At 34.7% G+C, this 12842-nt stretch overlaps 1 protein-coding gene across 3 annotated transcripts in view; it reads left to right on the top strand.

Annotated features, from left to right (window-relative positions):
• DNAJC1 (DnaJ heat shock protein family (Hsp40) member C1) overlaps positions 1-12842 on the top strand; it is a 191610-nt gene that overhangs the window by 59127 nt on the left and 119641 nt on the right. For all 3 annotated transcript variants that reach the window (XM_004014216.6, XM_027976603.3, XM_060397324.1), the window contains exons 2-3: positions 10498-10599; positions 11090-11136. In XM_004014216.6, the coding sequence (XP_004014265.3) occupies positions 10498-10599; positions 11090-11136 (149 nt within the window). The remainder of the gene's footprint in view (positions 1-10497; positions 10600-11089; positions 11137-12842) is intronic.

The raw sequence follows: 12842 nt of genomic DNA, 5'->3' as shown, positions 1-12842 counted from the left end.
CAATTGACTTTAACAGTCATCTCCAGTGGAAAACCCCTGCTTCTTTTGTAACAGGTCAACCGTAGAAGCCCAGGATTAAAATTTATTCTGAAGTTAATTAATTATTTTGCCCTGAAAAATTATTTTTTTAAATATTTTCCTTTTTCGATTTATTTTTTTCCAATTTGTTTCGAATTTTATGTCAACCTGGTATAAAATCGCATAGTTCTGAAGTTATGCTGAGCACAAGTTTCCTGCCTCATCCTTCTGTCCCTTACATGCTTCTGTTATTTAGGTCTTTTGCTGGTAAATGCACTTTTATCCAGGCACATACTTTTTGTTTTTTTGTTGTTATTGGCTTTTTTGGGAAGGTGAAGAGTGGGAGTGGACTATGTTGACTGATAAATTTAAATGCCAAGGCCAGAGTAAAGAGGACAAAGTCATTATTAAGAGTTCAGCTTGGGTTTTTTACTCAGTAACATCAGATAAGAAAATGACCCAAAACTTAGTCAGAAAGATTACATGGGATTACTAACTTTGAGGCAGTTAACCTTGGATAATAACGTTTCACAAATTAAGATATCTAGATGTCGACCAGAGTTTGAAGTTCAACTATGTGCCTAAATATATAGTTTGAATAACTGTAGTCTTACCTCTTTACTGAATCTAGGTCTTCTCTTGGACTTAATGTTCTTGAGTTCTTTCAAAGCAATAGGGAGTTTTATTAAGAACACTGTACTTTGATAGGTCCTGAATAAGGTCGTCTGATGTCTTGTTAACCACCTAGCAGACATAAAATATATGTGTGTGTGTGTGTGTGTGTGTGTGTGTGTGTGTGTGTGTGTATAGATAGATCTCAAATTTGCAAAGACACTATAAATAGAATGAGTTTTAGATTATTGACAATCCACAGATATGAATCAGGGGTCAACAAACTACACTGCATGGGCCAAAACCAGATACCAGCTGTTTTTTGGTTTTTGTTTTTTTTTTACCAGCTGTTTTTAAAAATAAAGTTTCACTGGGACAGCATCACACCCATGTTTATGTGTTGTCTGTGGCTCCTTTCTCACTGCAGTGGCAAAGTTGAATAATTGTAGCAGAGCCTCTTTGGCCTGCAAAGCCTCAAATATTTAGTCTAGCCCTTTACAGAAAATATGTATATGTATGTATGATATAAAGTAAAATAAGGAACCCCTCTTGGGCCACTTAAAACAAAATTTTCAGTGCTCTTAACCTTGCAGAGCTTTTATGAGGATAGAGATTGGGTTTATTTTGTTCACTACTGGTGTCCTCAGTGCTTATAAGTATAGGGACTCAATCAGTTCAGTTGCTCAGTCGTGTCCGACTCTTCGTGACCCCGTGAATCACAGCACGCCCAGCCTCCCTGTCCATCACCAACTCCCAGAGCTCACCCAAACTCATGTGCATCGAGTCAGTGATGCCATCCAGCCATCTCATCCTCTGTCGTCCCCTTCTCCTCCTGCCCCCAATCCCTCCCAGCATCAGGGTCTTTTCCAATGAGTCAACTCTTCGCATGAGGTGGTCAAAGTACTGGAGTTTCAGCCTCAGCTGAAAGGGGCTCAATAAATATTGTCAAATCAATAAATAAAAAACATCCATATTCATCTTACTCTTCTCAGTTCCTTACTTATGGTCTAAAGTACAAATCCAAATAAACTGCAAGTCAAATTTGCCAAGTGTTAAAATGAGGAAGAAATAATGACTTTTTAGCCTACACTTTATAACAGTTTTCATTTATTCAGCACTACTATGTGCCAGATGCTATAATAAGCATATTATATATATATGTATGTATGTATATATATTTGCATATATGTGTGTTTATTCATTTTTTTAAACATTATCATTCTTATTTTATAGATGAGAACTTGAGACTTAGATTTGTCCAAAATTACATAGCTAGTAAGTGGCTTGGTTATTTTCAAGCCCATTTTCATCCTAAACATCATAGTAAGTGGAAAAGGGGGCTAATCTAATAAAATCTAGAATGTGAACAAAATTTCTCTGAGATTTGTCCCACATCAAACAGCCTTACCAGATCTGTTCATAAGTAAATTAGATAAGACATTTTTCATTTAGATTACTATATCTACCTCTAGAAGAGTGTTCCCAGGAACAATCTATACATTTTTAAACGTCTCTGGGTTGAACTGTATCAGATTATTACTAATCCCACTTTTCAGACTCCTAGAGATAACTGGTTCCATTTTGATGTATAACCTAACTTACACTAGAAGATAGTTGAGGAGTGGCCATAAGATGCCACTTTAATTCTAGAAGAGGTAGCATGGGATGTAAAACTAAATTTCTGGCAGGAAATTTCTGCCACCTAGTACCTACGCAACATTTTTGCAGATTATGTAACCTTAGTTTAAGTCCCAGTTTCCTCATTAAAATAGAATAATTATACCTATCACCAAGGGTTGTAAAATTCAAGGGAATTAACATATATAGTGGCTAGAATAGTGCCTAGAATAGTGCCTAGAACATAGCGTGCAATAAAGATAATTCTGTATTGTTTCACATGAAACCAAGTTCACCATTTTACCCATTTAAGTGTACAATCCCATGATTTCTAGTATATTCACATGTTATTCAGCAATCATCCAATTACAGAACATTTTCATCACCCCAAAAGAAACTCCATATGTATTAAGCAGTCACTCCCCATCCCCCTCTCTTTGCAAGCTCTGGGAACTACTGAAATGCTTTCTGTATCAATAGATTTGTCCATAAAGGGCAAATGGACAGTTGAAATGAAATCATATAATACATGGCTTTTTGTGTCTGGTTTTTCTTCCTTTGGTTTTCTTCATCTGGTTTTTCTTCATTCGGCTTCCTTGGTGACTCAGATGGTAAAGCGTCTGCCTGCAATGCAGGACACCCAGGTTCAATCCCAGGGTTGGGAAGATCTCCTGGAGAAGGAAATGGCAACCCACTCCAGTATTCTTGCCTGGAAAATCTCATGGATGGAGGAGCCTCGTAGGCTACAGTCCATGGGGTCATAAAGAGTTGGACACGACTGAGGGACTTCACTTTCTTTCTTTTCTTCATTTAGCAGAGTGTTTTCAAGATTCATTCATATGTGGCATATAAAGTACTTCATTCCTTTTATGTTTGAGTAATATTAATTATTTTGATATACCTGCACCACATTTTGTTTGTCCATCAGTTGGTGGACATTGGGGTGTTTCTATTTTTTGGCCACTGGTGAATAATACTGCTGTCAGCATTAGCGTACAAGCTTTTGTTTGAACAACAGTTTTCATTCTCTTCAATAAATACCTAGGAATATAATTACAAGGTTGAATAGTAATTCTTTGTATGTGTGTCTGTGTGTTTTAAGGAACCACCGAACTTGCATGTATGTGCATGCAAAGTCACTTCAGTTGTGTCCAACTCTTTGTCCCCCCATGGACTGCAGCCCACCAGGCTCTTCTGTCCATGGAATTCTTCAGGCAAGAATTCTGGAGTGGGTTGCCATGCCCTCCTCCAGGAGATCTTCCCACCCCAGGGACTGAACCTGTGTCTCTGTGTCTCCTGTGTTGGCATGTGGGTTCTTCACCACTAATGCCACAGGGGACTGCAGAGTTTTAAGTTCTGATTAAGTACAGTTTGTAAATTTTTTCTCTTGTTGCCAATTATTCTTATGTCATAGCTAAGAATCTGTTGTATTCCAAGGTCATATAGATTTACCTCTGTTTTCTCCTAAGGGGTTATAGTTTTAGCTGTTATATTTGGGGCTTTGACTCATTTCAAGTTAATTTTTTTATATACTGTGAGGTAGGGGTCCAATTTTATTTTCTACATGTGGATATCCAATTATATCAACATCATTTATTGAAAAGACTCTTCTTTCTTTATTGAATGATCTTGGCACCCTTGTTGAAAATGAACTGACCAGAGATGAGAAAGTTTTTTCTGGGTGCTGAATTCTTACATTGAGCTATTTGTCTGTCCTTACGTCATAGCCACACTGTCTTGATGACTGTAGTTTTGAAGTCAGGACATGTGACTTCCAGTTATTGCAAGTTATTTTAGGATATTTGTTTTCAAGTTATTGTAGCTAGGGGTCCCTAACATTTCCCTATGAATTTGAGGATTAGTATGTAAATTTCTGCAGAAATGCCAGGCAGGATTTTGATAGGGATTGCATTGAATCTGTAGATCAACTTGAGAATTATTGCCACTTTAACAATATTGTCTTCCAGTCCATGAACATAGATGCCTCTCCATTTATTAAGATCTTTCATTTCTTTCAGTGATGTTTTATAGTTCATAGTGTACAAACAGTACACTTTTGTTAGAATATTCCAATTTTTAAAATGCATTTGGATGCTGTTGTCAAGGATTTGTTTTCTTAATTTCATCTTTGGATTTTTAAATTGCTAGTATATAGAAATAAAATTGATCTTTATTTATTCACCTTGTATCCTACAATTTAATAAATTTATTTATTAGCTCTAATATTTTTTCTGTGATATTTTAGGATTTTCCACGTATAGGACATATCATCTGTGAATAGAGGTAGTAATATTAGTTCTTCCATTCCAATCTGAATGCCTTTTGTTTCTTTTTCTCAACTGATTGCTCAGGCTAGAACAAATATCCCTCTTATTATTGATCTTGGAGAAAAGGTTTCAGACTTCACCATTTAAGTAAGAAGTTAGCTGTGGTTTTTTCATAGATACCTTTTATCAACTTCAGAAAGTTTTCTTTGAGTCCTAGTTTGTTGAATGGTTTGTTACTAAATGGTGTTGGGTATGCTTTTTCTTCATCAGTTGAGATGATTATGTGGTGCTTTGTTCTTCATTTCATTAATATGATGTATTATATTGACTGATTTTCATACCCTGAACCACCTTTGAATTGACTGCATAAATCTCACTTGGTCATGGTATGTAAGTCCTTTCTATATACTGCTGGATTTTATTCACCAGAAGTTTGCTGAGGAATTTTGCATCAGCATTCATAAGGGATATTAGTCTATAGGGTTTTTGTGGGTTTTTTTTTTTTTTGAGGTGTTTGTCTGGTCTTGGTATCTGTGATTTCTTCAAATATTTGACAGAATTCAGTTCATCTTGCTTTGAGGTTTCAGGCTTTTCTTTTTAAGCCATTGGGCTTTTTTTGGGTTTTGGTTTTTTATTAACTAATCAATCTCTTTACCTATTATAGGTTTGTTTACTTTTTCTGTTTCTTCATGTGTCAGTTTGTGTATTTCTAGGAATTTGTCTGTTTTATCTGCGTTTCCTAATTGTTTGGCATAATTGTTCACAGTATTCTTAGTGTATTATTTGGTTTGCTTTTTATTTTACAATAGATTTTAAATCTAGATTTTAAAATAGATTTATTGTCTTAGTATTTGCCATGGAGATTATATGTGACATTAATTATAGCAGTCTAGTTTGAATTAATACCAAGTTTGAATCATATTAAAAAATTGGCTCCTAAATAGCTGTGTTTCCTTTCCTCGTATAGTTATTGTCACAGATTACATCTTTATACATGTATGTTTATGGACATACATCTATATTATTGTTTTATTTAAGACAGATTTATTATTGCTTAGTAGTCTTTAAAATCATGTAAAAATTGGAGTTATTAACCAGAAATACATGAATATTGACTTTTATATTTATCTATATAGTTATCTTTATCAGTGTTCTTTATTTCTTTGTATGAATTACTAACTAGTATGATTTCCTTTCAGCCTAAAGGCCTCTCTGTGGTACTTTTTGTAGATTAAGACTACTAGCAATGAACTCTTTAGTTTTTGTATCTTGATTTCTCTTTCGTTTTTGATGGATAGCTTTGCTGGATATAGAATTCTTGGTTGACAGATTTTTTTTTTCTTAAGCACTGTGAATATGTCATTCAGTTAATTTCTAGCCTCCATGGTTTCTGATGAGAAATGGATGTTAATTCATCGAGAATTCCTTGTATATAACGAGTCACTTCTCTCTGCTGTTTTCAGGATTCTCCCTATCTTTGAACAGTTGGAGTATAATGTTCATAAGTGTGGATTACTTTGTGTACTTAGGATTTGTTGAAATTCTTGGATGTGTATATTCATGTCTTTTATGAAAGTTCAGTTTTCAGTACCCGCCCCGACCCCTCACCTTTTTTTCCCCCTTTTTTCTAGTCCTCTCTTGGACTCTTTATTATGTGTATGTTGGTATACGTAGTGGTGTCCCACAGGTCTTCTAGGCTCTATTCATTTTTCTTTATTTTTTTTCTTCTTCTTGCTTCTCATATTGGATAATCTCAATTGATGTATCTTCAAGTTCATAGGTTTTTTCCTCTGCTTTTAGAATTCTCTAGTGAATTTTTTAATTTCAGTTATTGTGTTTTTCAAGTCCAGAATTTCTCTTTGGCTTAAATTTTCTCTGTTGGCATTCTCAATTTGGTGAGACATCATTCTTATTCTATTAGTTCTTTGTGGCCTTGAGCATGTTTAACACAGTTGATATAAAGTCATTCTCTAGTAAATCCAATGTCTGATCATCTTCAGGAACAATTTCTGTTCCTTTTTTTCTATGTGTGTGGGCCATATTTTCTTGTTTCTTTGCCTCCTTTATAATTTTTAATAAATACTGGATATTTTGAATATATAATGTGGTAATTAGATTATTTTACCTCACCTCAGATTTGTTTTGTTTTTGTTCCTTTGGTTTTTGCCTTTTTGCTGCTTGTGGTTGGTGGTGTTTGTCTAGTGATTTTTCTGAATTAATTTTGTACAGTGTATATTCTTTGCCATATGTGGCCACTAACATCTGTCTGATTAGCTTATGCATCAGACAATGATTCAGCAAAGATTTCCTCAAAGATTTGGCACATGAAAAAAATGAAAAGCAAAAAAAAAAACCCTCAAAATCTTTGGTAGAGGATTTGTGTATATGTTAGGACATGCCTTCAACACTCAGCTAGGCAGTTTACAGCTCACTCTTAGTCTTCACTTTCTGCTTGTGTACAGCCTAAAACTCAGCCAGAAATGAGAATTTAGGGCCTTCTCAGGTCTTTTTGATTATGTGCTCCACTTTGGGCATACAGATGTTGGTCATCTAGTTTCCAAAGAATATGTGGAAGCATTTCAAATACCATATTCCCCAAAGCACCTCACTTCCCAGTCTCCTTAGGTTTTTGATGTGCATATTGTGTGCCTAACTGCCGTCCTTTGCCTCATTTGACACCAGCTAGTAAATTTGCTGTTAAATGTTTTTGACAAATGTTCTGAACAGTTGCCTGTCTTCCCTGGGATAGATCAGAGTTTGGTAAAAATAAAGGTAAGCCCTTTATGCAGTCTGTCAGGGAATCAAACGATAAGCCTAAACAAGTAACCACAACTTCTTTTAGAACAAAGTCTACTTTACATACTCTTAACACTAGAAACCCACACCAATAACTCAGATTGATAACTTCAAGACCCTTACAGAGAATTAGCTACTTTTTCTTAACTGAGCACTTGACTGATTATTGGAATCCTTTGACTAGTTTTCAGATAAGGTTGATTCTGACAGTTTTTGCCAGGTTATTTGCCGTTTCTTTTCAGGGAGAGGAACAGGCCATTGGAGTTCCATACTCTGCCACTTTTGTTGACTGATCTCTCATCACATTTTTTTTTTCCAATTTTGATGGACATATTTTTATAGGTTTTTTTTTTTGTTTATTTTTGTTTTTAAAAGAATGACCATATATCTGTTCTTTACAGAAGTCATCCAGGTTTAGGATAATTCATGTCCAGCTTGTCAAAAAAAAAAAAAAAAACAAAACCGTATCACATTTAGAAGGAAAAGAATTAAATTCTGTAGATCTGATCTGTGAACAGTGTTGAAGATGGCCAGTTCACCCATAGTCCTATCAAGAATCCCTGCAAGCCAGGGAGATAAAAGGTCTCATTCATTGTGTATGTGAGATAAATGTTCTGACATTTGGGTCTGTAGTAGAAATATGGTGTAAAATGTACTGTAAAAGCCAGCATGTATCAGGATATTAACCTTTAAAACTGCAGTGGACTATATTTGCATTGTAGTTGTGTGGATGTTTTCTATATAGTTTATCAGGTAAGTAGAAGTGTAGCAGTTATTCTTACTGCCTTCCCCAAAGCTGTAGTCTCCTGTGCAGTGAGTCAGCTGAAACCTACTAACTGAATCTTAAGAACTAACATGGAGAGCTATAATTCTGATGCAGTATTTTCTGGGTTTGAATTCTGTTTTCCTCTATTTGCCAGCAGTCTGGAATTGAGCAAGTTACTTAACTTCTCTTTGCCTCATTTACCTTGTCAGTAAAATGGGCCTGCTAACAGCTATAAGCTTTGCTATGCTGCTGCTGCTAAGTCGCTTCAGTCGTGTCTGACTCTGTGCGACCCCATAGATGGCAGCCCACCAGGCTCCCCCATCCCTGGGATTCTCCAGGCAAGAATACTGGATATGTTAAAATTATGAGGATAAGTTAAAATTTACTGATTAATTAACTAAGCTAGTTTGAGATGCAGCTTCTCTAGAGCATATCTTTTAGATACGGAAAACTCTGAGTTTTTCAGTTCTGTCCACTTAGGGTGAAGCTTGTTGGTGAAATAAATCACTGGGCAGATTCTCATGAGAAAAATAGGCAGTCTTTCTGTGCAGCCTTAGAGGCCCATTCCTAAGTCAGGAGAAAAATGCTGTATCTATAGCTTGGATGCAAAACAAAAACATAAGGTTGGGGAACAGGATCCTATTGTGTGATGACTTGGGGGACCAGGAATATGGATCAATGGTACGATACAAAGTTAAAAAGACTGGATGAGACAAATGATAAAGTTCTTGGGAGTTACCGAAGAGTTTGAAATAAGATAGCCATCTGGTCACATTTACACTTAGTGCATATACTATAGCAGAAAACTGGAAGATTGGAGTCAGGTTGGCAAGACTGGGTCTTAGGTGAGTGTTAGTAAGTCATAGATGTTCTATAATGAGCATATATTAATTTTGTAACATAAGCAAATACATTAAATCTTATTTTGTAAGCAATCTACTGTTGAAATTTCTCTACGATATAGTCCCAATTAATAAAATCTAAAATTAAAGCCCCAGTGAGACAATGAGCATTCATTTGACACTTTGCTTGACAAAATCTCCATCACAGAGTTTCAGAAAAAAAATAATCATTCTTTTCTACTACTTGTTGGCTAGCTATCATTCAAGTATAAAGAATACAACAATTCCATTGAGCATGTAACAATGGAAATTATAATCATATTACCTGCAAAACTTACTCTGGTGATTTTTTAGCTCTTCAACCCTCCATGAGTCAGAAAAATATTCACACCTAAGGTTGCAACTTTAGAGTGGTGGCCTGGAGCAACAAGTCCCAGAAAATTGGTAATGAAAGTAATGGTTTATAAGAGAGAGCTTGACAGACTAATTACAGTCTCACTTTGCCTTGCTCCAGCTCTATTTATTTAACAGCTATTTAGTTCCAGGAACATGGACTTTTGTTATGTTTGTTTTTTTAGTCATTTGAACTTTTTAGTATATCAGTTTTATGAATTAATTGAACAAATATTCATTTGTAAAACAAGATAAAATTTAATAAGCAACTTTATCTCATTTTGCCTCTCTATGAATACATTAGTGTTTGGAATAAATTTTAAACTTGAGATCAAGTTTTATACTTAACAGTGTGTTGTTATTTTCATGTATTTTTTTTTAACTAGCTATGTAAAATGATCTTCTCTGAGTTTATATATACAAACAGGACAGGATTACATTAAATACAATTTTAATATTCATTGAATCCAAAGTACTCTGCCTCAACTGTCCTTTTAAAATAGATTTAAACTATGTTAATAACATATAAATAGTGGGCAAATTTATTTCTGCAAACCAGACTATGGAAACTGGACACTATTGAAGATACCCTGTAACATACTTTAAAAAGTTGAGGACAATATACATAACTAATTATAATTATTTTGTGTAAATGCAAATTTAACTGCCTTCAAATAGGCATACTTTTTGACATTTTGAAATTGAGATTCCATAGGTGGCTGCTCCGTGGTAAATTCAATATAAATAACAATGAAGGAACCACATATGGTAAGCCTGGGCTTCAGACATTGGCTTTAAGATTCTCAAATAAATAAAGACCTTCTTTGAAGGCACACGGATGTATTAATTTTTAATTTGTTTCTTTTTGATCTCTTAATTACTGAAAAAGATTTATTGGTTAATTTTAGGAAGGCAAGTGTTTGAAAAGTTTTGCCAAATACTGTCTTCTTTAAATGAATGTATGGTAATGAAAAGTTAAGAGGAGAGCCAAATTAGATTGAATAATTGTTCAGTCATGTGGGTCAGGCTAGTTGCATAGCCTGGTTGTTAGACTGATTGCTCAAATTACATTGCCTGGGGTCCTGCATTTGGTTGGCTGTCTTCTCAGATCTTAACAAGGTTCTGGGAATTTCTTTTTCTGACAAAGTTTGCTTTGTGTTTTTCCCCTCCCCCCTACTGCATCCAGGATGCTTCATCTGCAGACATTAGAAAAGCATATCGTAAGCTTTCACTAACTCTGCATCCAGACAAGAATAAAGATGAAAATGCAGAAACTCAATTTAGACAAGTAAGTGAAATATGCTGTTGTTATATACTTTTGTGGTAATTTATAAATAAATGTTTATGGTAAAAACAGTAACCTATATGTAGAATGTTTCCATTTAAAATGAGATTGTAGTTTAGAAATATTATGCATACATATTCATTCAGTTTTTTTTTAAATAATGCTTTTATCGGCATTTTTTTATATTAGAATCTCAGTTCTTAGGGGGGAGGGTCATAATTGTCATAATTTTCTTCTCTAAATTACAGTTTTAAAAAGCACATGTTAAGATAATTATTACTTTTGCATCTTTCTCAAAGATATATTTCGGTATCAAGCCTTTTTTAACCTCTTAAGGTGCTACCAAAACCATAAAATGGTACTTATAATTAAGATTTTATCTGTTTTCACTGAGTGCATGGGCTTTTTTTATGTGCATTATAGTGTGTCTGTCTTCCTAAATGATTTTTTATAGGTGAAAGTATCTTTAACGTGATGCTTCTGTTTTATCTAGTTGGTGGCCATTTATGAAGTTTTAAAGGATGATGAACGAAGGCAGAGGTGAGTGTTCATCTGCTTTTGAATTAAGATGTTATACTTTGATGTCTATTTATAAAGAAAAGAATTATCTTATTAAACATTTTATTGTGTTAGTATTTTTATTTTATTTTCGTTCCTTTTCAAGATATGCATTGTTTTTAAAATGTATGTTTAGAGCGGGGTTAATTTCTACTGAAAATATTCACTAGGTTTATTCAGTACTTAGAGACTTCAGGATCATGCCTTCATTAGCTAATATTTTTAACATGAGTATCTATGCCCTGGAAAATTCAAATACCACTTGACTGCAAACAAATGCCTATTCATTTTTGATATATCAGTAATTGCGCCTGTCTGTGCTTGGGGTCTTTCCCCCCTCAATTTCTTAAATGTTTTTCAATTAGGTGACTAGAGATATTCAAGTTATTACCTTTTCTCAGTGTTTCCTCATATTCAAAATAATAAACCTAATTTGTGAGTGAGAGAACAGACTTCTGTAAATAGAAGATAGGAGTAGAAGAAAAATATTTGCTTCTTTCTCCTGTTTCTTTTGCCTCCACCCCTTCCCTTACTCTCCTCCAGCAATTCTGTATTTAGGGCTGAACGTCAGACAGGAGGCAGCACCCTCTCTGAGATGTCTCTGGGTGCCTTTCAGAAGAGTAGTAATAGATTTTACAGTGGTTTATCTGCTACTGACCTAGGAGCTTGCAGAGAAACCCTTTCTTCTACTCTTCCAAATGTGTGGGATGTAGATACTACTGTGACACGTTTCAGAGTTCTTTTAAGTCAGACTCATGGTAAAAAATACATTTTGCATCATGCTTCAGGACACACAGACACAACTGAAACAAAAATGTCACAAAACACTTCTTATTGTGTGTGAAAGACATATTTTTCATTCTAAGCTAGTCTAGACCATTCTTTTTTGAAAACAGTGCTGATTGTGGTCTGCTAAATTGGTTTCATGAGACACTAGTGAGCTGCAGTTTGAAAATATTACTCTATTAAAGCTAGTATATCTTAAAGAAAATCCAAAACATTATGCCATGTGACATTCTGAATCTTTCTTCAAATGTGTTACCTGGAATTATTCTGTATCCTACAGTGTGAGCTCCCACTCTTGGTTCTCATCTTTAACAGTTTAATTTGAACACCTCAGTTTGTCAGATTGCAAAGCAAGGTACTCAGGATATTCTCTTGAACTGTTCTTTGCTTTATAACAAGGGCTGGCATTGGTCCAGATACCATAGCAGACATTCCTCTGGTTTGAGATAATCCGTAGTGTTGAAAGCGTCCTAGAAGTGTGTTGAAAGAAGTGTTGGTCATTCTGTGCATGTTTTCTAGTTGGTTTCTCTCACTGAGCCCCTAGTTGTGTTTCACACATCAAGAATGTGTCTGTAAAGATAGCTTTATTTAGTCTCCTACATCTCTGGCATCAGATTTTATTTTTTTGTTTGTTGTTATTTTAAGTCAGTAAACTTTGTAACAATGTCTTCCAGTTACCAAAATTATTTATATCTTTTCAGAACAAATCACTTCTCATGTATAAATTGTTTCTTCATTAACACAGTCTCATCAAATATTTTCTTTTTAGGATTAGTTCCCTTTGCATTTATTGTAGAGTGTTAGTAGAGAAAAATGGATCTGACAGTTACACAAACAGCTGTAGTATTTATACCCCTTGAGGCACAAGTAACTCTTTGGTAACTGGTTTTCCTTGAGGCAAA

This window comes from Ovis aries, chromosome 13, assembly GCF_016772045.2.
Source record: "Ovis aries strain OAR_USU_Benz2616 breed Rambouillet chromosome 13, ARS-UI_Ramb_v3.0, whole genome shotgun sequence".
Lineage (NCBI taxonomy): Eukaryota > Metazoa > Chordata > Mammalia > Artiodactyla > Bovidae > Ovis > Ovis aries.
This window is presented reverse-complemented; position numbering and strand designations above follow the sequence as displayed.